We start from the raw sequence: 26,945 nt of genomic DNA, 5'->3' as shown, positions 1-26,945 counted from the left end.
ACACTCTAAATGTTATGCATTTAATTTGAATACAGTTGCATTAGTTCAGTCAGACAACGCATAACTTATGACCCTATACAAAGGAAACCTATTATGTTCACTTCTTTTTTGAGATGTTATGATTTAAAAATGTGTATTAGAGTCTTTTTTAACAATCCGTGAAGTTTCATTGAAAAATTGAACCATTTTCCCAATGTTTTCCAAAAATGTGATAAATTACCTGATAAAAACGATATATCCTGTGTGATAACCGATACGTATCTATATCTCAATGATGCGATACGTAACGCAATACCGATATTTCGAACATTGCTTCTAAGGCCAGTGTCCATGTATCCTTGCAATTCTGGCATGCTTGTATAGAAACTCTGTAAGAAATGATTCATCTTTGATCCATTCCATGGTTTTTTCTCTTGTTCACACTTTAGAGACAATTTTTCTTTTTCTTAAACGCACCCCCATATTGTGCTTCTTGCAGATGTATTGCTTTAACAACTACATTATCAAGGGAGGCTCTACAACAACTTGGTCCATCACTTATCAGAAAGGAGATAGGAAATATTTCACTTCGTGACATTCTCAATGGCGGTGGTTCTGATCACCATAGTATGTAGTTCTGAGAGTACATTGCAAAATCCTTTTACATCCATGAATAATGTAACATTTGTTAAGCTACAGATCCAATTGATTTTTAAAGAGTTGTCCGGATGAAGTATCTAAACATTTGTAATGCAATTCTGATTCTATGAAGTGGATTTTTTATTTTTATTTTTTCAACTGAACTGAATGGTCTTTTATAAATGATTTCTAATGATTGTTTTGTAAATCGGGAGGAGCTGAAAGCTTTTCTGTATTTGAGACAACCCAAAGGAGTTGAATATATAGAGATTACAGTCATCTATACAAGGAAAATAATTCTTTAGGGGACATACCTTATTGTCATGAATTGAAGAGCCAGGAGGAGGTTTCAAATAAACGGTTTCATGGAGGTCTCCATGAAGAAAAACATTTTTCACATCCATCTGAGCAAGTGGCCAAGAGCGAACGGAAATATTGCCAGAAGAGTACGAACAGTTTTTATCTTGGCTACGGGAGCGAATGTCTCATCATAATCAATTTCGTATTCCTGTTTGTATCCATGAGCGACAAGTCGAGCATTGTATTGATCCAATGATCCATCAGACTTGAGCTTGACAGAATAAATCCATTTGCTACCAATTAGCTGTTGGTCAGCAGGTCGAGTGACAATGTCCCATGTATGATTATCATCCAATGTATCAATCTAAGACTGCCCATGAGCATCGATTCGAAGAAAGACCCCTCGGACGAGAATCTGCCATTAACGCAGTCGTTATCTCTCCGAACAAGAGTCTACCGCTGATCTTCACATGGACCCTAATCTCATATCCGAAACAGCCATGGTGCGGCCCATCCAATGGATATCTTGAAAGCAAAGAGATGCAGAAGGTTTTCTATGTATTTGAGACAACCCAATGGGGTTGAATATATAGATAGTACAATCATCTATACAAGGAAAGAATAAACGCAGAATTCTTTATCTATAGAAACAAGATATATAAGGTATGGATATACAAGGTATGTGAGCTGTCTAACATCTCCCCTCAAACTAATGCTGGTCATCGACAAGTAATAGTTTGCCAACAAGAAAAGAGTGACGTGCAGACGTGAGGGACTTGGTGAGAATGTCAGCAATCTGATCATGGGATGCCACATGTGGAAGAGAAATGAGCCCAGACTGAAATTTCTCGCGGATAAAATGACAGTCAACTTCAATATGCTTCGTCCGTTCATGAAAAACCGGGTTAGAGGCAATCTGAATTGCACTGAGATTATTGACATGGAGTGGAGTGGGATTCTGTAGAGGAAAGCCCAAGTCTGAAAGAAGTCCACGTAACTAGACGAGCTCACTACACGCAGCTGACATCGCCCGATACTCGGCTTCTATACTCGATTTGGAAACAGTGGCCTGCTTCTTACACTTCCAAGAGATGAGAGAAGTGCCAAGAAAAATACAGTAGCCAGTGGTAGATCTTCGTGTGAGAGCGCATCCAGCCCAATCAGCATCCGAATAAGCACGAAGATCCAGAGTCGCCGTGGAGGAGAAGAACAGAGATCGATCTAGAGTGCCACGAAGGTACCGTAGGATGCGCAACACCGCAGTCATATGAAGAGTCCGAGGAGCAGAAACAAACTGACTGACGACTTGGACAGCGTAGGCAATATCAGGGCGAGTCATAGTTAAGTAAACCAGACTCCCAACCAGACGGCGGTATAAATCGGGCTGTGCAAGTAGATCACCATCGTCACGGCCATAGTGAACGTTAAGTTCTAAAGGAGTCTGAACCGTCTTCTGATCCGTCAATGATGCCAAGGCGAGAAGATCCTTGGTATATTTACGCTGGTTGACCAGAATCCCACGGTTAGAACGCGAAAATTCAAGTCCAAGAAAGTATGTTATATGGCCGAGGTCTTTCATCTTGAAGGATGCTTGTAGAACTTCCTTTAAAGTCGAAATGCTAGTAGCATCGCTACCAGTCAGTAGGAGGTCATCAACATAAACCAGAATAATAACAATGCCGTGAGCAGTGGTGCGCAAAAATAAGGATGGGTTATGACCACTTTGAGTAAAGCCAGCACCTATAACAACATCGTGAAACGTTGGAACCATGCCCGTGGTGCCTGTTTGAGGCCGTACAGGGCTTGCTTTAGGCGATATACCTTATTGTCGGGAATTAAAGAGCCAGGAGGAGGTTTCAAATATACGGTTTCTTGGAGGTCTTCATGAAGAAAGGCATTTTTCACATCCATCTGAGAGAGTGGCCATGAGCGAACAGAAGATATAGCCAGAAGAGTACGAACAGTTTTCATCTTGGCCACAGGAGCGAAAGTCTCATCGTAATCAATTCCGTATTCCTGTTTGTATCCCTGAGCGACAAGTCGAGCCTTGTATTGATCCAATGATCCATCAGACTTGAGCTTGACAGAATAAATCCATTTGCTACCAATTAGCTGTTGGTCAGCAGGTCGAGTGACAATGTCCCATGTATGGTTATCATTCAATGCCGCAAGTTCTTCTGCCATAGCCTTCTTCCAACAATCATGAGCGGCTGCCTGAGAATATGAAGTAGGAATGGAAACAGTATCCAGAGTAGCATTCATAGTAGACATAGAGCATATCAAGCGATCAGGCGCTCGATGTTCACGAGCGGAACGACGTATCGAGGTAGGTTCAGGATCCGCAACAGGTACAGTAGGTTCGGGTTGAGTAATAGGCGGTGGATCTGTATGTGGTCGATGTGAGTAAACCTGCAACGGACGAGGGGGAGTACTTGAGGCAAACGGAATTTCAGGAAAGGTGGTTAGGCCAGAAGAGTTTGGAGTGTGCGGAGGAGGAGGAGAGGAATGAAATGCAATATGTTCAAGAAAAACAACATGTCGTGAAACCCAAACACGAGGAGAAACAGGATCGTAACATCGAAAACCCTTTTGAGTTTCCCCAAATCCCAAGTACATACATTTGACTGATTTTGGAGATAGTTTATTACGTTCACGTGAAGCCAGGTAAACATAACAGATACAACCAAAAACACGGAATGTGGAATATGCAGGAGCTAAGCCGGTGAGAACAAAGTAGGGAGATTTACTGTGTAGAACATTGCTTCCGCCCAGAAAGAACGAGGAACACTCATAGCTGTCATCAGGGTGTTGGTAGTTTCAACAATATGACGATTTTTATGTTCGGCCACCCCATTCTGTTATGGAGTATCAGAACAAGTGGTCTGATGAATAATCCCATGACCCTGAAGAAATGCACGAAAATCTGTTGAGAGATATTCCCCCCAGAGTTAGAGCGGAGATTTTGAACGGGAACCCGAAATTGAGTCTTCACCATAGAGTGAAATATCTTGAATTTTTCAAAAACTTGTGACTTGGAGTGCAGAAAGTAAATCCAGGTGTAACGTGTGAAATCATTAATAAATATAACATAGTATTGTAACCCAGAGAGAGACATAATTGGTGAAGGACCCTAAACATCTGTATGCACTAGTTCCAACATAGAAGATGATTTTATAGTACTTAGAGGAAAAAGAATACACTTACTTTTTGAAAGACAACAAGATGAACGAGAATAATCCAAATCTTTTTTATTAAGAGAAACGTTCCCTAACATGTTAGAAAAAAATAACTGAATTAACCGATCGGAATGTGGATGATCCAGGCGAAAGTGCTACAGTTTCCACAATTTATTTGCCGAACAAATATATGATGAAGATGGAGAAAAGAAACAACGAGCCGGAGTGACAGATGGTTCAAAGTCCAGCACGTACAGACGACCATACCGCCTACCCATCCCAAGTACCTTCCCCGTTGCCAGATCCTGCACAAAACAATAGTTGGGAAGAAATATGACTAAGTAGTTATTGGATGTGAGTTGACCAACTGAAATTAAATTGGAGGAAAGGTTAGGGACATGAAACACATCACGAAGGGTGAACTGGCGATGAGTAGAAGGAAAGAAAGTCAATGATCCAACGGACTGAATAGGTAGTCTAATGCCATCCGTAGTAGAAATAGCCTGATTTCTGGTGTAGGGACGAATGTCACGAAGATGGGATACAGCACTAGTCATATAATTGGAAGCACCTGAATCGAAGAACCATGTAGAAGATGGGGATATACCTGACATACCGGCCGCAAAAAGGGCCTGAACGATTTGCTGGAGCATCGCAGGAGTTAAAGGTGATGAAAGACCTTCAGCAGAAACAGTAGATGCAGAATCACTAATAGACGGCTCGGAAGAAATAGTGGCAGTAGTAGCAGAAAGAGCACGACCACGGCCACGACCATGACCACCACGTCCACGGCCGAAAGAAGATGCATAGGCACGTGTTCGGCAGTCTCGAATACCATGACCAATCCGTCGACAATAAGTGCACCATTCTTTGCATTGAGCGACAACATGACCCACCTTGTTGCAGTCGCAACAAGTCAAAAAAGTGGAACCATGTGTTGGTGTAGTGGTGGACACAACAAGCACCATATCAGATGATCCCAGAGTTGAGGAAGGAAGAGAGAGAGCTTTCAGTCGTTGTTCCTCGCTAATAAATCATTAATAACCGAATTCAATGAAGGAGTAGGCTTACGGTTTAAGAGAGCAGCCCGACAATGCTCAAATTCCGGACGCAGCTTCATAAGAAAATGTCGAACTTGCATACTCTCGCGCATAATTTGGAATATCTTAAAGTCATGAAGAAATGTTGGATCCATCATAGCCATCTCTGTCCAAATGGTGACAATTTTGGAGTAAAATGATTGAACATTGTCGTCACCCTGAGTAAGGTTAACGAGATCCTGTTCCAGGTGGAATAACCAGGCCGCATTACTCTGTTGATAAATTGTCTGGAGATGCTCCTACATTGGCTTAGCAGTGCGATGAGGTGTGAGGCTAACAACAATGGACCAATCGACCGAATCGAGAATCCAGGTCCATTGTTCATTTCCCAATTAGGTAATTTGTCGGCATCTGTGGAAGTGGGGATAGTAACAAATCCATCAATTAGTCCCCACAAACCACGACCCTTAAGGAACATCTGAAATGGATGGCCCATTGAGAATAGCTGGTACCCTCAAAACTACAACGTGGGGCCTCTGTACGTGATGAGTTCTTGTCCATCGATCTGAAGTAATGTAAAGCACACAAAGAGTTGCAGCAGAAGAAGGTTTTACATATACCGTACAGCAGGAGATACCTAAGGGATTGTAGTTTTTGGATCTGGCGGAATAACAATAGCAACAGGGGCTCTGGATCTGGAAAATCGAGATGTGGAGCAACAAGAACAGGGGCGCTGGATCTGGATCTGAAAAATCTAGATCTGGAGCAACAGGAACAGGGGCGTTGGATCTGGATCTGCATCTAGAAAATCTAGATATGGAGCAACAACAATAGGGGCTCTAGATTTGGAAAAGCTAGATCTGGAACAGAGGGGTGGCCGGAGACGCAGAGGGGCGTGCAATAGGGGTGGCCGGACGACGCAGGAGCGCTGGACGAGCAGAGGAGTAGTCGGACGAGTAGGGGCGACGCTGTAGGGTGGTTGGAAGATGCAGTGATGGTCGGACGACGCAGCAGGGGTGGCCGGATGACGTAGGAGCGGTTGGACGAGCAGGGAAGGTGGCCGGATGCACCAGGGATGATGACCGAACGCAGGGATGGTCGGATCTGATAGGTGGTGCCGGTTTTGGATCAATGAAGCTTTGATACCATGTAAACCGGGAGGAGTTGAAAGCTTTTCTGTATTTGAGACAACCTAAAGGGGTTGAATATATAGAGATTACAGTCATCTATACAAGGAAAATAATAAAAGAAGAATCCTCTACCTATGGAAACGAACTATACAAGGTATACTAGCTATACAAGGTATGTGAGTCTGTCTAACATGCTTAAGCTCGGATTATCATTTTAAAGAAAAAGTGTCAATTCTTGCATTCCTCCAACATTTTTGTTCAAATAATGGAATGAAGAGTACTTATTTTCTGGCATGATGTGATCTAAAGAAGAGGTACTGTTGCAGATGAGAAGATGCAGGGTTCCCAAGATGGTCATTCTTCAACACGGAGTTCTGTAGAGCTGCTCAATGAGACAACAGATGGTCAGGCAAACCAGGACATGCAGTCTGGAAGGTAAGATGAGTTCTGTGAGGGAAACATTGATGAAATTATTTTGTAGTTCCTACTTTTCCTTTTTTTTGCTCTGGTTGTGTTTTTCTTTTCGGCTTTGGCTTTTTAATAATATTGCATCATCCTTTTAAAAAAGCCTTTTCTAGAAAAATCAATATAGTGGATGTAAATGCTTTAGAGTCATAGATCCCCTACGCTTATCCCACTCATGATCTTGACTCCAAACTTTAGGATAACTTGGGTCATATACTGTCACCATGCCGTAAACCTGGGTTATAAGGTCTGTGTATGATGTGTTCTTTCATCGAGAATTTTTTGAGTATGGAGGAAGCAGTATTTCACCAACCGGACAGTTGCAGGAACTAAATCTGGGACTTGGCCAAGTTATGCTCATCTTGTATGGTAGAGGCTTGTACATAGTGTGTAAAGTTGTGTAGAGAATTCAAGCACAAGAATAGTGTAGAGTTTTGTAGAGATCTCTAGAATATTCTATAGTTCTCCACTCTCTTCTTGCAGCGAGAGTAATGTAGAATTATCTAGAAGGTTTCTAGAGTGTTCTTGACTATTGGATGACCACCATAGTACCATTCTACCCATCCATGTAAAGTAACTAGAAGGTTCTTGGGTCTATATGAGGAGTTGTCATCATTTATAACCATTCTTTGGAAGCATTCTTTCATTCTCACTTGCATCTCTCTTGCATCTTGATAGTGTTTGGTGCACAATGCTCAGTGTTTGCACTGGGGAGTAGGGTGACTCACCCAGAACAGGACTGTGAGTGCGAGTGCCACACAACCTATGCTCAGGGAACCACTTGGGCCATGACAAGTAGCTTATAATTGGAGTATTAAATCCATGTTCCTTACATCTAGCACATAAACAGTATGACTGGGGCAAACCATCAGCAGCTCCTTTGGACTTCGTATGAGTATGGGTTGAGAAAGAGCCGCAGTTATAGTACACAAATTTCCAACACAGGGCGCCACTCAATCTTACAATTCCTAGAAAATTCTGGACATAAAATAGCTAATTTCTCTATGTAATTTGGCTGCTCCCACTCACATAAAATAGCTAATCGTCTATGTATTTTTGCTGCTCCCACTAACACTTCCACCACTTGGCATGGCATCTAAGGCCCCTCTCACAAACCTTATCATTTTAGAGTTAAATAAGTTTCTAGTAAATTAATCTTAAGGACGTTTTAGTCATATGCTTATTTCCTGAAGATTTTGTTAGAGTCCTCTGTGAAACCTGACTCATGGGTGACCTTTTTTTTCATTTGAGCTCCATCTTGCACCTAGTTTCTTCCAATAATGCTCTATATTCATTGCTTTGTGGTTATATTGTTTCCTGTTTGCATTGGTAATTGAGCAGTATTTTAAGGAATTTATTTGAGTAAATAAATCTAGCCTTGGATTGCAGAATAATTTACTGACAGGTTGCAGGGTTCTCGCCGAGATATTTTGAGATATGGGAGTTTGGGCATTGCTGTGTCTTGTTTCATTTTTACTGCCACCAATTGGAAGGTAAAACTCTCCAAACAGAAAGCACAAACTAGAAGGCGTACATTTGGCATATTTCAACTACATCTGGCATAATTGTTTGATGGATCACATGAAGTTTGTATTTATTTTTGTGGAGCACTTCAATTTTAAGTTTTCAGTTCCTGTATTGGATAAACTGGAATCCATTACGACTGTGTAGGCAATGCAATATGCATCTCCAAAGGGTGTCCTAAATATGTTACTTGGGGTCAACCAGCCAAACCTTGATCAGAAGAAAGGTAAGATATCCTGTATTTATGAAAGTTCTTTTCTTTCAAAAGGAGGTGGGGTTTTTGATAGTTTCAATGCCAGTTGTGCTCTCCCAGCGCATCCTCTTGCAAAATTCCAAGATATGTTCTTATAGGAAGAAGATACTAATGAATCTCATGGTGATGAGATCTTTCCTCTTCAAAGGTTGAATACTTGAATAGAGTCCACCTTTCATTCATTTAGTAGCACCTTTGGTAAATGATAAAGTGCAAGCAACTCATTTCTTTTTCTTTGGGATACATTAAAAAAAATTGTAACCTAGACAATGGCACGTGTGCTGGTCTCAGACACAGATATAGAATCTTGAACACGATGGCTTTGAGAGTTGCAAAATGCAAACAAGTCAGTACGAAAACACTGTGATAGTGAAATATGCCAAGCTAGAACCTGGATGGAGGCAAATCATGGCACTTTGTGGTGGTGTATCTTGGTTTTTCTTTGATTCATTGGAACTCACATCAAGAAATTAATACTCATAACTTGTTGCTTTTTTTTACTGGTGATAGGAGAATCACAATCTTCAAGAATCCAACAATTTGTGAAATATATATCTGATGTTGAAGCCAGGTAGATAACAAGTTGCTTTTAGGGCCTGTTTGGATAGGGGGAAAGGAAAATAAAAAAAATGGATTGCTTTTTCCATAATGGGATGTTTCACCATGTTTGGATTTCAAACAGCAACATCTACCAAAATAACATAGTCAAATTATGAGCACAAGATACGAGTGGACAATTGTAAGAGCTTTATAAGATTTGCACTTGCTATCCAAAGAAAACTCACAAAAATGAAATCCATGGGAATCTTTGTTTGAATAGTGCTCATGGAAATCACCATTGGATAATCAATTAATCATTACATTTTTCTTTTTCTTTTCTCTCTCTCTAAACAGGCCCTTAGTGTAGATTTTCTGGTAGAGTTGGAAATTATCTTCCTTTTTTTTTTCCTGACATTTTCATCACTTAATTCACTTCTAATTGCCATTCTTTATTCTTGAAGCGGGACTACCCCTACTGTCCCAGAGTTTCCATCTAAACTTGATTGGCTGAATACAGCTCCACTTCAATGGCACAGGGTAATTCTTACATATTTATTATACCATAGATCTTTTATAGTACATTCCAGATGATTTTTCTTTCTTTTTCTCATTAGTATTTATTTTTATTGTAGTAATGATTGCTTGGTGATCTAAGAGTTTTATCTATTAATTGAATTCTTTCTCTGACTTATATTCATTTACATATTTAGTTTGTTTGATTTTCAAACTAAAAAGATCCAAGAATCTGGAAATTGATGGGTGGTTTGAAACTTGTAAGTATGATTTTAGGACTCTCTCTCTCTCTCTCTTTCCCCCCCCCCCCCCCCGGCGAGTCACAACTTGACTCGAGACTAAATGAGTGGCTGAGTCTGAAAACAATGGTTGAAAGTGCATTCTGCTCATCTTGTGTTTTTCAGCATGGTACTGGACCACTAATAGTTGTGCAGATTTTGTCCTTCGAAGAGGAATTCAAGTTGATGCACTTCCATCGATTTATCAAGAACCTAAGTGTTGTTGTTCTTATTTTTGGTATTTGATTGATTTCGGCGGTTTGTAACCTCGTTAAATGTGGTTTAGGGAACTGCAAACAACCTTAAGTGAGGTGGAATTTGTTACTTGATTAATTGATAGTCTTTTGCTCTTTAATCTTTATAGAGGAGATGTTGATAGGATCGTAAGTTAGTCACTGGACTGATGAATCTCATATAGTTATGCTCATTGGAGTCATCTCATGGGCCGATAGAGTAATGTGAAAGAACTAGATGACGGAAAATGAAGTTTTATGATGAAGTATGCCATTGCTAAACACTTATGTGATGGCTTATCCAATTAAGACATGGAAATTTTTGAGACATGTTTATGATCAAGTGGCTATAGGAAAATATTAAAGTTTGGTGGCAGTTTAGTAGTCTTAAGCAATGTGAGAAATATTGCTGAGATTTTGAAAATCATGCAATTATATTTGCGAAAATACACTCCATGATATTATCATAAGATTATAAAAAAAAAATCAGTAGATTTTAAAATCTCACATCTATATTGTGATAATATCGCGAGACTATCAGGAAATTAGTAACAACCTTAAGGAATTTGTTATAGAAATGTATATTTAAAATTTTAATTTATTTATTAATTTACAATAAATATTTTAAAATATTTTATTTTTGGTAAGATTTTCTTGATAATATCTTGAGAAAAAACTCAAAAATCGAAAATCTCTCGAGAAATTTTTGGGCTGAGAAATTGCTGAGAAGGCATTGGTAAGCTGGCCTTGCACTTTGGGATAAGGTTTTAGAGAGGATGGAGAGAAAATTATCCATGGGGAAAAGTAACCTCCCTTCTCCAGGAGGGAGAATTACTTTGATCAAGGCTTTTATTTCGAACCTCCCTTAATATTTCATGTTTTTATTCTGATCTCCTAAATCAGTTATTTTGAGGATTGACAGGCTCTGGAGAAATTTTGTTTGGCAGGGTGGATCTCAGACTAGGAAATTTCCTCTTTTAAAATGCAATGAGGTGTGTAAGCCAATCTTGGAGTGAGTAACAAGTATTAAACATCTTGATCTGGTTAAATTTGCATTATTAGGTAAGTGGATTTGGTGTTTTGGTTCTAACTTCTAAGGAGGTCAGTTTGTCGAAATCTATAATCAAGGCCAAGTATTGTGTGGATCTGGGAGGGTGGAGGACTAAGAAATCCTCCTTGTATAGGGCCTTCTTTCTCTAGAAGGAGATTAATAAGGTGGCTATCCTGGTCTTCCGTAATCTAACTGTTTCTATGGGCAATAGAGAAAAAGGTTAGATTTTGGTTGGACCCTTGATGTTGTGTCCTTTCCCTTATATTCTCCACCCCAACCTTATCTAGACTTTGTCTAGTCCTGGAGATCTTTGTGGTTGATTGTTTTTTGATTAGCGGCTTTGGTGAGGGGTGGACACCCCTATTCTGTAGAAATTTGAAGGATGAAGAAATAGTGGAGTTATTTGCTCTCCTTTCTCGTGTGTAGGGATTCGTGGTAGACCCTGGGGTAGAGGATTTAATCATTTGGAGCCATGACAGGTCGGGAGCCTTCACGGTGAAATCTTTCTATGGCATCCTTTCCTCCCCTGAGGATCAAGCTTCCCCTAGTTGTATGGGTTTAGTGTGGTCTTATTCGCGGCCTTTGCTTGGTTGGTTGGCAGAAATCGTATCCTCACTATTGACAACCTTCAGAAGAGAGGCCTTTTCCTCCCTGGTGCCTATCTCTTTTGCCTTGCTGATGTAGAATTGATGGATCACTTGCTACTTCACTGGCCCTTCTCGGAAGTTTGGAGTGGAATCCTGTAGCAGGCCGATGTCTCTTGGGTCGTGCCCTACTTTATCGATGGGCGTCTTCAGTCTTGGGACATAGGGGGTGGTGGAAAGCTCGAAAACAAGTGATGGATGTAAACACATGGATTTGGAGAATATTTTTCTGTATTTCAGACAACCCTAAAGGGTTGAATATATAGAGTTTTACAACGACTATACAAGGTAAGATGATAAATACAAAATCTTCTATACAAGGAATGTGGGCTGTCTAACATCTCCCCTCAAACTAATGCTTGTCATCAACAAGTAATAGTTTGCAAAATAGAAATGAGTGGCGTGTTGACGTGAGGGACTTCGTGAGAATGTTGGCAAGCTGATCATGAGATGCGACATGTGGTAGCGATATGATCCGAGACTGAAACTTCTCACGGATGAAGTGACAGTCAACTTCAATATACTTTGTCCGTTCATGAAAAACCGGATTGGAGGCAATCTGAATGACACTCAGATTATCTACATGGAGTGGAGTAGGATCTTGCAGATGGACACCCAAGTCAGAAAGAAGTCCACGTAACCAGATAATCTCACTACATGTCTATACATTGCTCTATACTCGGCTTCCGTGCTTGATTTGGAAACAGTGGTCTGCTTCTTACATTTCCAAGAGATGAGAGAAGTGCTAAGAAAAACACAGTAGTTAGTGATAGATTTACGTGGGAGAGTACAACCGGCCCGGTCAGCATCTGAATAAGCACGAAGGTCCAGAGGAGCCGTGGAGGAGAAGAACAGAAATTGATCCAGAGTTTCACGTAGATACCATAAGATGCGCAATACTGTAGTCATATAAAGGGTTCAAGGAGCAAAAATAAATTGGCTGATAAATTGGACCGCGTAGGAAATATCAGGACGAGTCATTGTTAAGTAAACCAGACTCCCAACCAAACGACGGTATAAGGTGGGATCTGCAAGGAGTTTATCATCGTTACGGCCATATTGAACGTTAAGTTCCAAGGGAGTCTGAACTGTCTTCTGATCCGTTAAGGAGGCCAAGGCGAGAAGATCCTTGGTATATTTATGTTGGCTGACCAGGATTCCACGTATAGAACGCGAAAATTCAAGTCCAAGAAAGTATGTCAGATGACCCAGGTCCTTCATCTTGAAGGATGACTTCAGAACTTCCTTTAAAGCCAAGATGCCAGTATCATCGCTACCAGTCAGAAGTAGGTCATCAACATATACGAGAACAATGACGATTCCATGCTCAGAGGTGCGCAAGAATAATGATGGATCATGACCACTTTGAGTAAAGCCAGCTCCTGTAACAACATCATGAAAACGTTGGAACCATGCCCGAGGGGCTTGTTTGAGACCGTATAGAGCTTTCTTCAGGCGACAGACTTTATTGGCAGGGATTAAAGATCCAGGAGGAGGTTTCAAATATACTGTTTCTTGGAGGTCTCCATGAAGAAAAGCATTTTTCACGTCCATCTGAGTGAGTGGCCAAGAGCGAACTGATGATACTGCCAGAAGAGTGCGAACAGTTTTCATCTTGGCCATAGGAGCGAATGTCTCATCATAATCAATTTCGTGTTCCTGTTTCCAAATCAAGTGCGAACTTGCTCTTCTTGCCGTTCTTTGGGTCATCCAGTTAGATAGGAATAACCGTTGTTTTGAAAATAAGAAGTGTTCTATCAACGGGGTTCTTTGTAAAGTTTTCCAATTCATTAAAGAGTGGGCTCCTTGATCTTTTGTGGGTTGGGCTTCGAGCTGCATGTCTATACATCCTTATTTTAAGAAAATTACATAAGGCAAATGCAACTGAGTTGTAACAACTCTATTCAATTTTCTCTACAAGCGCAATTGGAGGCAATCTGAATGACACTCAGATTATCTACATGGAGTGGAGTAGGATCTTGCAGATGGACACCCAAGTCAGAAAGAAGTCCACGTAACCAGATAATCTCACTACATGTCTATACATCCTTATTTTAAGAAAATTACATAAGGCAAATGCAACTGAGTTGTAACAACTCTATTCAATTTTCTCTACAAGCGCATTAATTATTTTAATGAGATTGGATATGTTATTTTGATCCAATTTTGTTTTGGACAACGGTTTACCGGATTCACAACTCTCCTCTTTTAACATCTGTACCCGATTTTCCTTATTCATATGAAAAATGTATGTAGGTGAATGATCTTTTTTAGCAGATGCAAGGTTGTGAGTGGAACCCCTGGGAAAATGGATTTTTGAAGGCTAACTAATAGAGGCTTGCTCTTCATAATCTTCTCACCATTGTTTGGAGTATCCTCGATATTATCAAAATATCCTCGATATTATCTGTATCTCCAGCTCGACGATACCAATAACACTGGTAGCGATAGCGATAACACTGGACGCTGGTATATCAAAAATTTCAAGTGTCGATGACATATCACTAAGTATCGCCAATGTATTGATATATCGCCAATATTTTCGATTGTGTAAATTCCAGGTGTCTCTTGTATTGTCAATGTATCGATATCGCCAATGTATTGTCAATATTTTTTACCATGCAAATTTTAGGCGTTGCTTGTATCGGCAGTGTATTAGCGATATTTCGATAATATTGCGAATGTATCACCAATGTATTGCCAATCTATCAATATCACCAAAAATCTATTTATTAAAGAAAAAATCATTTCAAAATTTTTAATGGGTGCATGGTTGTATGATTAAATGCATGTTTGTATGTGTATATGTATGCATGGATGGATGGATGGATGGATGGTTGGATGGATGTGTATATGTGTGTGTGCGCGCATGCATGCATGGATGGATGGATGGATGCATCATGCATGTTTGTTTGTATGTACGTATGTGCATGCATGGATAGATGGATCCACCATTTTCCCCATGTTTCCCCAATATTTTCTCGTGTCAAAGATTTACACTTTTAGTCCCTGATAAAGGAAAACTTATTAGTTGATTCCTAAACATGCAAATATGCATCTTTTTTCGCTATTATTTGATTCTTAAATATGCAAATATGTGTATTTCAGCATCTCCTGAAGTTTCATTGAAAAATTCCACCGTTTTCCCCATATTTCCTCGTATATTCCGAGAATTGGTGATATTATTGGTGATAATGATACTATTCCTTATCCCCCGCCAACGAAACTTGTAGTGATATTGATACTTCAATCACTGCTTCTCACTAATAATCTACGTATAATTCTTGTGTCCCATGTTCTTCATAGTGCCATGCAAATCTTCAGGTATACGATTATGAAGTAACATGTGATTACTTCTATCAAGCAGAGAAGAGATGCCATACTAACTTACTAGCTCAAATGCAGGTTTAGTTGTTCATGAGCAACACTATCACCAATCACTGACTCATGCCTCACAATTAAAAATTTGGTTTGCCCCCTTTGAACTTGAAGAAGTTATATGATATCAAATTAAAACGGACTGGATTGTGCAGCCCATTGTCGCCAAGTCAAATCCCAAGATTAAATCGATTGGACAATCCTAATCTCTCATTCGTTTGTCGAAATATGACTGTTGGATGTTTTTCATTTTTAACCATTGAATAAATGTCCACCAATCCAATAGCCAGATGACCAAATGAGCTTAATTTTTGTTTCATAATACATCTACACTGGGTACCATAATTTGGATGGTTCAATTTGGCTACTTGTATGCCATGTGTGCAATTTCTAAATGCCAGCGTATCATCAATCACACTCTGCCAAGGTATCAAAGTTTTTCTCTTGAACTTAAGCTTTGTCCCAGCCAATCACACAACCAATCCTAGAGTCGCTGCATCAATCAGGTCTTTGACCCGCACTGAGGCATTTCTGCCTAACTCAGATATGTAGCCTTCTGTGTTTCTTTTATTAATACTTGGTTTCTATGATGTTGATTGTCAGACAAGACTGCATCTGAATTCATTTTATATGGACAAGCCATTGTAAATTATTTAAGGAAGCATGGGATATGAGATTTTCCACTAATACTAAATCAAGTATATGATCCTCTGGCATTGTATTGACCATTCACTGGATTAGCGAGTTGTTCATGGGTTTTGAAGTTTCTGAGTATTTCGAACATGAATTGCTCTATTTCAATACTGTTATTATTTTATTAAAATTCAACAAGATTTTATTTTATTTTTTTCCCTGAAATTTTTTTTCAATAGCATCTCTAAGATGGAAGACGATAATTACTAATGGGCCTCAGATCTAAGCTTATTTTCGGCCTCTAACAGGATTTGAAAGGAAAGGTGGTTCTACTGGACTTTTGGACATATTGCTGTATAAACTGTATGCATGTTTTGCCAGATCTCGATTTCTTGGAGAAGAAATATAATGATAAGCCGGTAAAATCCCCTTCTTGGTTTTATGCATCCCCATTAGCTCTTTGTCTAATGTTCCATGTAAATTTTACTTCTTTTGTTTATTCTTGTTAGTTATTTGTATGTTAAGAAGTGCTTTTGGACCTTGTTGTAACTGGTTTCTCCTAACAGAGCTGTTTTCACTTACCCAATTCAGTTTTCAGTTTCCTCTAAAAAGCTAGCCTAATCCAGTGAAAATGGTACTATCAAACCAACTCAATGAAAATAGTTTTATATTTGACAGTGAAATGCAACGGATAGTGCACGATTAGAAAGTTCCGGGCTTAAGGTTTTAGAATCTTTTGACCTTTATCTTCCATGTCAAGTTACAAGAGCTAACAGCTAGACTTATATAGGGAACTCCTTTTTTTTTTTTTGGAAGAACACAAGATTTTCACTGAAGCCTAGGCACAAATGAGTTTCACTCCTCTTCTTGTATTTCCTAAAGAACACTTGGCAATCTTACTTTTTTGGCAAAACTGGATTTCCAACTAAGCTTCTTTTCTTTAGAGACTTCCAACCCTACCTTTTTCTTTCCCTAAAGTTTTACAAACTTCCATTTTTCAATCATCCTCACTTCATTAAATGATACCCAAATCGAAGTGAAGCAACTTAAGTGATCTACACAGATCAAGGATGTTGTGTAGGATGCCTTGCATTTTGCAGGTGCAGAGTTCGGGGTTGACTGTGACTAGCTGTGAAGTTCACGGTCAACCGTGGTGTGACTGTCGATTTTGCACAGATATGCACAAATAAGGGTATTTAAGCCCGGTTTAGATTAGGGATTTAATAATATGAGTGTTTTCTCTTAAGGGGCAAGGATTTTGTTAAGGGAGAGGGTTTCTACACCTGTAAGGGCTTAAGAAGGGATTTTCTCAAGGGATCTAGGGTATCTTAGAGGTGCGCATCATGTGGGGAGATTAGGCGATCCTGTAATCATAGAAGGTGAGTGGTGTACTCTTAAGGTTTTGATTATAGTTGAGATCTCTATCACTTTGTGCCGTGGTTTTTCCCACAAGGGTTTTCCACGTAAAATATCATTGTGTTTGTGGTTGTTTGCTTTTGGTTTGGTTATCTGCTTTATTATATTGTTCTATCTTTGTTTATTGTGCTTTTGCAATGCGCACGGATTAACAGTGGTGTTAGATCCAAATTTCTAATACCTAGGATTGATCCATGTTTGTTTTAGCTCCAGTTTACATCGTTGTGGTGTGATAAGGAGCCGATTTACTCCAACAAAGTGTTATCAGAGAGTCAGGTTGGACGTTCGGGATTTAACGAAGATGTCAGGATCTAAATTCGATATATAGAAATTCGATGGGAAAAACAATTTTAGTTTGTGGCAAGTTTCAAAAGGGTTGAGCAAGGTGTTGTTGGAAACAAAACTTGAAAAGATGTTAAATGATAATTGGAGCGATCTCAAGGAGAAAGTTATGAGCACCATATGTTTATGTCTGTTGGATGAGGTTATGTACAATGTCCTGGATGAGGACTCTCTCCCAGAGATGTGGAAAAAGCTAAAAGACCTGTACATGTCGAAGTCCCTAACAAATAAGTTGTTTGTGAAGAAATAACTTTTCGGGCTGAAATTGAAGGAATGATCTGATCTCCTGGAGCACATGAATACATTTACAAAGGTCTGTAGTGAGTTGGTAAAGCTCGAAGAGACGGTCAAGGAAGAAGATAAAGCGGTGCTACTTCTAGCATCGCTTCCCTCGTCATATGGCCATCTTGTCATTACTTTAATATATGGGAAGAATACAGTGAAGCTTGAAGAAATCATTATAACTCTTGTTTTCAATGAGATGAGGAAGAAGCCGAGTGATGAGGAATCTCAGGCAGAAGGGCTAGTTGCGAAAGGGGGTCAAGGACGTGAGCAATTTGTGGAGTGATCTCGATCTGACAAGAAGAAAAAGTCCAGATTGGAGTTGAAGGCAAAGGACGGATGCTTCTTTTGTGGCATTAAGGGGCACTTCAAGAGAGATTGCCAGAAATGAAAGGATGACTTGGAAAGAAAAGGAAAAGGGAACAAGGTGAATCAATGAGCGTAGCAGAGGAGAACTCAAAAGGAGACCTCTTCTTGGTCTCTTCAGGTACGAGTTGTCTCTCAGACACTTGAATACTAGATTTAGGATGTTTATATCATATGTGCCCATATAGGACTTGGTTTGATTCCAACAAGTCTTATGATGGTGGAAGTGTTCTGATGGGCAATGATGCAGCATGCAAGGCTATCAGAATAGGGACTATCAAGGTGAGGAATGTTTGACAGAGTCGTACAGACTCTAGGTAATGTTAGACATGTCTCATATCTGAAGAAAAGCTTAATATCCTTGGGGGTTTTAGATTTGAATGGTTGCACATTCACCGCATCCGGCAGTGTATTAAAGGTCACCAGAGGTGCAATGGTGTTGATGAAGCGGCATAAGGTTGGAAATCTGTACAAGTTGGTTGGGAGCACAATTATGGGTGAGGCTGCTACCACCCCAAACACAAAATCCGGCATAGATGATACAAATATGTGGCATATGTGGTTAAGGCATATGAGCAAGAGGGGCATGATGAAACTCCACAAATGGAAATTGTTAAAGGGAGTCAAGGCATGCAAGGTGGATTTTTGTAAGCATTGCATCCTAGGCAAGTGGTGTAGGGTAAGGTTTAAGATTGCTACACACACTAGTAGCAGGTTGATCGACTATATTCATTTCGATGTCTGAGGTCCAGTGACAGTACCGTCTAAGGGAGGGGCACGATATGTCGTGACCTTCACAGACAATTACTCGAGGAAGATTTGGGTCTACTTCATGAAGCGCAAGAGTGAGGTATTCGACAAGTTCAAGCAATGGAAAGTGGAAGCATAGAAGCAAAGTGGGAGACAAGTTAAGTGTCTCAAGTCAGAAAATGGTATAGAGTATAGAGGGGGGGAATTTATGGAATTCTACAAAGAACAAGGCATCACAAGCCACTTCTCAACTCTAGGAACCCCACAATAGAACAGGGTGGCAGGGAGGATGAATAGAACTTTGTTTGAGAGGGCGAGAAGTATGCGGTTGCATGCAGTGCTACCTAAGAGCTTCTAGGTTGAAGCGGTTAACATGGCATGCCATATAGTCTATCAGTCACCACCTACAATGTTGGACTCAAAGGTTGCAAAGGAAGTCTGGACATGTAAGGACATTGATTACTTAGGATTGAGAATCTTCAAGTGTCTAACATACGTCCACGTGCAGAGTGGACAAAGGTCAAAGTTGGATCCAAAGTCTAGGAAGTGCATCTTTGTCAGGAATGGAAAAGGTGCCAAGGGCTACAAACTTTGGGATCTAGTTTCACAGAAGGTGGTCATTAGTAGAGATGTTATCTTCGATGAGGCGTCAATGCTAAAGACCAACAAGGATGCTGCGACAGGGCAGTTAAATACACATGGTGAGATCGAGAGATTGTCGGTGCAAGTGGAGCCAGTTGAGCAGGTGACTGAAGGTGAAATTCAGCAAGGGCAAGAAACTGATTAAGATAATCATCAGGATACTCAGGAAAGTATAGACAGGAACAGGGAGAAAAGAACTGTTAGAGCAGTACAGGTTTGAGGACATGGTGTCTTTTGCATTGTTCACAGGGAGTGGAGATCCCTTCACCTTTCAAGAGGCAAAATATAAAAAGAATGGTGACAAGTGGATGTCGGCCATGGTGGAGGAGATGGAATCTCTTCATAGGAATTAAACATGGGAGTTGGTGAAACTTCCTTAAGGTTAGCGGGCTATAGGGTGCAAATGGGTCTACAGGGAGAAAGAAGCATTAACAGAAAAGGAGGGTGAAAAGTACAAGGCAAGGCTCGTAGCGAAGGGGTACTCACAGAGGGAAGGAGTGGATTACAATGAAGTTTTCTCTCCGGTCGTGAAACATACTTCAATCAGGGTACTATTGGCGATGGTAGCGGAATCCAATTTAGAATCAGAGCAAATCGATGTAAAGACAACATTCCTTCATGAAAACTTAGAGGAAGTCATTTACGTGAGGTAGCCTGAAGGATTCGAAGAGCTTGTTAAGGAAGGCCACGTGTGTAGGTTGAAGAAATCGCTGTATGAGCTTAAGCATTCTCTGAGGTAGTGGTATAAGTGGTTCGATTCCTACATGGTGGAGATTGGGTATAACAGGTGCGAGTATGATTGTTGCGATACTACAGGGTACTTGAAGACATGTCCTACATTCTACTTATGCTTTATGTAGATGATATGTTGATTGCTGCGAAGGACAAGATGGAGATATACTTGCTTAAGTCTCTGTTAAGCAAGGAATTTGACATGAAGGATTTGGGCACTGCGATGCGAAGAAGATCCTAGACATGGAGATCAGCAGAGACAGAGAGTTTGGGAAACTGTGGCTTTCTCAGAAGAGTTATGTGTAAAAGGTGCTATAGAGTTTCCATATGGAAAGTGCTGAACTAGTTAGCACACCTCTAGCAGGTCACTTTAAGTTGTAAGTTAGGTCGTGTCTAAGTACAGAGGAAGAGATTTGAGAAATGTTATGGGTGTTGTACGTTAATGCAGTGGGGAGTCTCATGTATGCAATGGTTTGCACAAGACCAGATATCTCATAGGCAATCAGTGTGGTTAGCAAATATATGTCGAATTTAGGGAATGAGCATTGGAATGTTGTTAAGTGGATTCTCAGGTATCTTAGGGGTACAGTCGAATCTGGAATCATGTTCGGGGGACATGGAGCTTCAAGTGGAGTTGTAGGCTACGTGGATTCGGATTAGGTGATCTGGATAACAGAAGGTCCACTATGGGATATGTTTTCTCATTAGCAGGTAGACCGGTATGTTGGAGATCTACGCTAGTCTATGATAGCGTTGTCTACAATTGAGGCGGAATATGTGATTGTGAAAGAGGCATCGAAGGGAGGTATTGTGGTTGAAAGGTCTGATAAGAGCTCAAGCTAAAGCAGGAGACGATTTAGCTACATTGCAATAGTTGGAGTGAATCAGGAGTATCGTGCAAGAACCAAGCACATCGACGTGAGGTTCCATAAGATACAAGAGCTCATTACTTTAGGGGAGATCCATTTTCAGAAGATTCATACGGACAAGAATGCTTCGGATATGTTAACAAAGTTGGTGACCTCAGAGAAGTTCAAGCATTGCTTGGGCATGATTAATCTCACTAGCCATTAATGAGATTGGGCACCATTTGATGCATGACCAATGCATGAACCAAATAACATGTGAGATCAAGTAGCAGAATTAAGACAATTAACAAAAAAACACAAGCATTGCCATAATCATCACGAATTCCATGAAAACCAAAAGAACATCATGCATGATCCTAGCCTAAGTTACCAACATCATCACACAAGATCAGTAAATAAAACGAAACTAGGATCTAATGGATGTAGGGACATCCAATTAGCAAAGGATATAGTATATTTCAAAGTAGAATGCCTAATACAACCTAGGGCAAAAATTAGGATTTGGGTAATTTGGGAAAGTAGGAAAATTAGGGATTTTAGGTTTAAGGTTAGGGTTTTGGGAATGGAAGAAATGGGTTTTGACATAAGGGTGATGGAAAGTCAAAATGGGCAAGGTGTGGCTGTACAGTCAACCCGTAGGATTCACATGTGTGGCCGTACGGTAACACGGGTGGCGTGGGATGGACGGGTTAGGTCGGTTAGGGTTTGGGATTGTGGATAGGTAAAGGAAAGATGGGTTTTTGAAATGATAAAGGCTTAGGATGGGAGAATCGAATAATTCGAAGAAAATACCTTGATGGAGGGGAAGAGAGAAGATGGTGTGAGGATATATGGAGACCTCGCACCTCCGTTGATGAAGATTAGCCTCGCACTAATCTCCCTTCCAAATCACATGGAAGTATCTTCAAATCGCATGAAGATGGAAGAAGAAAGCAAGAGCTTTTCTCTTCTTAAAAAATAAAAAATAAAAAAAATCACAAAATCCAATGAGGGTGAGGGTCACACGCCCACCCTCTTTTATAGCTTCAAGAAAGTTCAAAAATTACAATAAACACACTGTTTTGTGAATTTTGACAAAAATAACCATATCCTAACTAAAATCAACTAAAAACACTCATAATTGCGTCCAAACATAACATAAACAAAACTAAATCCTATAAACTGATAAAAACTAAGAAAAACTAATGTGGACGATCCACGATCAATGGCCCCATCATGTGATCCAACAGCCCGATCGTCACGTCCCTCTGATCCAACGGTCTGGATCACTCCATAAAGCAGAATGCAAGTCAAGGTGGAGATTGTTGTGCAGGATGCCTGCATTTTGCAGGTGTAGAGTTTTGGTTTGAACGGGAAATTCTGGTGTCTATCGGAACTCACTGTGATGTTCACGATCGACTAGGGAATTCTAGGGTCGACAGTGACTCGTTGTGAAGTTCACAGTTGATCGTCGGTTGACCGTGGTGCGACCATTGGTTTTGCGTGGATTTGCGCAAATGAGGGTATTTAAGTCTGAATTAGATTATGGCTTTAATAATATGAGTGTTTTCACTTAAGAGGCAAGGATTTTGCTAAGGGAGAGGGTTTCTACACTTATAAGGGCTTGAGAAGGGATTTTCTCAAGGGATCTAGGGTTTCCTAGAGGTGCACATCACAAGGGGAGATGGGGCAATCCTGTAATCGAAGAAGGTGAGTAGTATATGTTTTGATTATAGTTGAGATCTTTGTCACTTTGTGCCGTTATTTTTTCCCACAAGGGTTTTCCACGTAAAATATCATTGTGTTTGTGGTTTTTTGCTTTCGGTTATCTGCTTTATTATATTGTTCTATCTTCGTTTATCATGCTTCTGCAAAGCATACAGATTAGTAGTGGTATTAGATCCGTATTTCTAATACCCAGGGTTGATCTGGGTTTGTTGTGGCTCGAGTTTCTATTGTTGTGGTGTGATAAGGAGCCGGTTTACTTCAACAAAGGTATTATGTAATGACATCGACTGGTGTATAGGCTGATTTTCCCTGTAATGACTGATTTTTTTTGAGGAAAAATCTCAAAAAATATTGGTAAAGTTCAAAAAATGTGAAGATTCCAAATACTCTCTCTCTCTCTCTCTCTCTCTCTCTCTCTCTCTCTCCCCTTTTGGTTCCGGAGATGTGTATTTGAGGGTGCAATGGGCCATTCCTCGGTAAGAATGCTATCTATTTGGTAATATCAGCTTGACCTGTTGGAAGTTAACCAAATAGACCCTAGCTAAACACAAATCAAGCAGGATTTGGTGGATTAGAGCCCAGTACATATAAATACGAAAAAGAAGATGGAATAATGAAAAAGTGATGGTTTACCCTTCTGATATTTTCCAAAATGGTCCACTTCGCTTTGGCTCATTGAATCCCACTAAAATTTTGTGTTTTGATCCCCAAAATAGACCTAGATCTAGTTTAAATTTAGTTTCTAAGCTTCCTCATGGTTGAAATGAATAAAGAAGTGGAAAATGAGAGAAAAATTGAAAATAAAAACTTTCATAATGGGCGCCCTTTCAGCCGATATGGGCTGATACATCCCACTTTTTCACAAGGGATAAAGTCACCCCTGTGTCGCGTAACGGGGTAACCATTTCCTTTATGTAACAGCCAATATGGCCATAATGTAATCATTTTAATGCCATGACACGGACATTTGAATGCCAATGATGCCATTTTACAGTGTCATATTGAATTGTTATGTTTTGCAGTTTACAGTTGTTGGAGTGCATTCTGCAAAGTTTGATAATGAGAAGGACCTAGAAGCCATTCGAAATGCAGTGTTGCGCTATAACATCACACACCCAGTAAGTCAAATGTGAAGTAGTTTGATACCAAACATTGACAATGTTAAGAGAAAGAAATGTTAATTCTTATATGGGGATGTAGATATTGTAAACAAGTATTTCTATTGAAATGGGCGTGCAAAAGACAACAGTGACTGGGTGATAGCATGTTGCCCCTGCTTGGGTCTATGTTGTCGACATGGTTCCTCATGCATGATTTTTCTTTTAATCTTTTTGTAGGCTGTGCATCCCTTGTATGGTGCTGTAGTTATGTTTATTGGCATGAACTTGTTCTTCTGGTGGGAATAAATATTGTCATGCTCTTAAACTACTCAATGCCAAAGTTGAAGTTATCATCAAATACAATATTGCTTACCATGATATATATACAATTAAAGTATCAGTGGGCCCCATAAACATCTTTCGCCTTGAATCACTCTAAACATATTATTTATATCGTTTCATTAATCAAATTAATATTAGCATGAGAAACCTGTTTGAATGTGGTTCTTTGTTCCTGAAGCTTGTAATGTGTTCATGCAAATATGACTTTTTGGGGATCCACAACCATCAATTCTTGTGATCCAGTGGCACAGATTTCTTCAAGCTTCCGTTACATGCATACATGATCGCTGTTTGCAGAACAGGCTGCCATTTTGTTCATATCAATCACGGCTAGAGGCTTATACAACTGCTGCAAATGCAAAACTGCCAGCCATGAATTACTGCAGTTTACCTTGCTGGCCATTAGTCAATGTCCCAAAATTTGCCCATGATGGTTTATTGGAAAGAGAAAGTCAATTGATGATCTTTGCTTTGTGCTATTTAGATTCTCATGCCTGATGCTTGTTTGGTTTTTTCCTTTCCTCATGCATAGGGATATTACCTAATGTATCGCCTTACAAAAATTGCATGTATTAGAAGTTGGCAACACACCCAGGACAATGATGATGATGATGTTCTGTTCTAGGTGTGTTGCCAACTTCCAATGCATGCCAGGTAGAATATGATGTAACATATGATATGACACATAACTACCCTAGATACTAATATGGTGCTCACTTGATTCGCCAGTTATACATAATATAATCTGTTAATGATAATAAAATGGTAAAATCCTCCATGTAAATTACATGATTGTGAAAATAGAAATCACCCTAATTGTAATATGACCACCTTGAACTAAAAAAAATGAGAGTATACCTCTCGAAAGTGTGCTGGTTAGGTGTGAGCTCTGATTAGAAATGAGTGCAAGTTGAAGGCTCTTAAAGGGCAAGGGGAAGGGCCATAAGGACGCGGGTGGAGGTAGTAAGAAAAGACTTGACCAATGGTCTGAATGAAGTTATGGTGCTCGATAGAGTGGAATGGTGGAAAAAGATTGATGTAACCAACCCCAATTAGTTGGGATAAGGGCTTAGATGATGATGATTCCTCTCAAAAGGAATATAAATAGATAATCTTGCTATCATTAGCTAAAATATTATATTATGGAAGTATTGAATAAACAAAATTTGGCATTCAAGGTAGTCTTTTGAATAATAATATTAATAGCATCATTGTTCTTAGTATTCTATTATTGCATCCTCGTTTGAAATATTTGCTAGTTTCATTCTTAAATCAATTAATCATCATCATCATCATCATCTAAGCCTTATCCCAACTAATTGGGGTTCGCTATCGGATTTATACTGGAACTTTTGGTGTAAGTCTGACACCGTCTGCCAACCTGACGCAACCTTCCTCCTTAACCAGGCCGGGGAATAGCAATGAGAGCATAGAACTCCCACAGGCGCAATGTAATAGACAATTACATAGGTTGATTACAATCAAGTGCTATCTAATTGTCTATCACATAGGTTGATTACAAGTTATTCTTAAATCAATTGACATATTAAAATATTGTTATGCTACCCCCCAAGTCTAAGTATTTTGATTGATTTTATGAAATTTTTTGTGAGACACCTCATATCACCTACACACGTCCCCTAATAATGTAGTTATCACCTTTTCAAATAGTAAATCATGTTTTTGCTCCATAGGTTGTCAATGACGGGGATATGTATTTATGGAGAGCATTAGGTATAAATTCATGGCCTACATTTGCTATCGTGGCCCCTAGTGGTAAGCTCTTAGCACAGATATCAGGCGAAGGTCATCGAAAGGTATTGGTATCTTCTACAATGTTTTTAATCTCTTCTTCAAATCAGCTTCGTAAATTTTAATATGTATATACTAAAGTGTTATGTTTATATTTGGAGTGTTCTTATATGAAATACCATTCTGGTTCTTTTTCAGAGAAACTACGATGTTTATCTTTGCCATCATTGTTACATTCTTATATACAATTTCTAAAATTCCATTCTTAGGATCAACGTAGCTTTCAAGTGTTTGATTAGAATAAACTGATGCATGATTTTTGTCAAGATGTAGAGTTCCAGGGAAGATGGATAACTCTGGTCCAGTAACATTTTTAAGAGGATTTCTGGCACATGGTGTCCCTCTCAATTTTCTAATGATTCCCTTATTTGTATACTTGTTAGAAAGCATGGCCTTTCTCTTGTATGGTTCTCTATCTGCATTTTCCATTTTCTATCTTGGACCAACTATAAATATGTAGACATTGACGTGTGCATACATATATTGCATTTGTACAATCATTTGCCACTATGAATATGTAGATGTAAATATAAACATGCATGTGTTGCATTCATATGATCATATTTGCATAGACATGCAAATACACTAATGCAGGGGCATTTTCACACTGGGCTTGAGTGGGGTGGCCTGTGTGAAGTGGGGACACACTCGGGGTGGGCAGTCCATGTGAGGAGAGACTTGTGTGAAGTGGGGCCCATGAGGGGGGTTTGGCTGAGGGCCTGACCTGGGCTATGAGATAAAGTGATTGATTCATCACACTCTATCAATTTGAGCTTTTAGAGCAAGTGGTTAGTTGTCCTGCATCATAT

General features: G+C 39.7%; 2 protein-coding genes across 7 annotated transcripts in view; one reads left to right on the top strand and one right to left on the bottom strand.

Annotated features, from left to right (window-relative positions):
• The window catches only part of LOC131230817 (protein SUPPRESSOR OF QUENCHING 1, chloroplastic), a 68,677-nt gene that overhangs the window by 5,994 nt on the left and 35,738 nt on the right, over positions 1-26,945 (top strand). For 3 of the 6 annotated variants that reach the window (XR_009164101.1, XM_058226816.1, XM_058226815.1), the window contains exons 7-15: positions 479-606; positions 6,591-6,699; positions 8,135-8,222; positions 8,401-8,479; positions 9,017-9,077; positions 9,508-9,583; positions 16,085-16,195; positions 23,905-24,000; positions 26,019-26,141. Coding sequence is in view for 5 of the 6 variants with exons in the window: in XM_058226816.1 (XP_058082799.1) it covers positions 479-606; positions 6,591-6,699; positions 8,135-8,222; positions 8,401-8,479; positions 9,017-9,077; positions 9,508-9,583; positions 16,085-16,195; positions 23,905-24,000; positions 26,019-26,141 (871 nt within the window). In the remaining variant the exon portion in view is untranslated. The remainder of the gene's footprint in view (positions 1-478; positions 607-6,590; positions 6,700-8,134; positions 8,223-8,400; positions 8,480-9,016; positions 9,078-9,507; positions 9,584-16,084; positions 16,196-23,904; positions 24,001-26,018; positions 26,142-26,945) is intronic. The other 3 variants (XM_058226817.1, XM_058226818.1, XM_058226819.1) reach the window with 3 other exon arrangements.
• On the bottom strand, positions 4,207-5,107 carry LOC131230820 (uncharacterized). Its single transcript, XM_058226822.1, has 2 exons — positions 4,702-5,107; positions 4,207-4,399 (listed from the first exon to the last, which is right to left on the bottom strand). Exons 1-2 carry the CDS (start codon positions 5,060-5,062, stop codon positions 4,365-4,367), a joined length of 396 nt encoding a protein of 131 aa, XP_058082805.1. The 5' UTR covers positions 5,063-5,107; the 3' UTR covers positions 4,207-4,364.

Source organism: Magnolia sinica, chromosome 17 (assembly GCF_029962835.1).
Source record: "Magnolia sinica isolate HGM2019 chromosome 17, MsV1, whole genome shotgun sequence".
In the NCBI taxonomy this organism is placed as follows: domain Eukaryota; kingdom Viridiplantae; phylum Streptophyta; class Magnoliopsida; order Magnoliales; family Magnoliaceae; genus Magnolia; species Magnolia sinica.
The sequence above is the reverse complement of the archived record's forward strand: the minus strand, read 5'-3'. Positions and strand labels throughout refer to the sequence as shown.

What these genes read in the sequence shown, in the direction of transcription:
- LOC131230820 (XM_058226822.1), bottom strand. Translation starts at nt 5,062, where the DNA reads ATGGTGCTTGTTGTGTCCACCACTACACCAACACATGGTTCCACTTTT. An exon ending in TTTTGCGGCCGGTATGTCAG is followed by an intron (nt 4,400 to 4,701) that starts GTATATCCCCAT and finishes TGTTTTGTGCAG; the next exon opens with GATCTGGCAACGGGGAAGGT.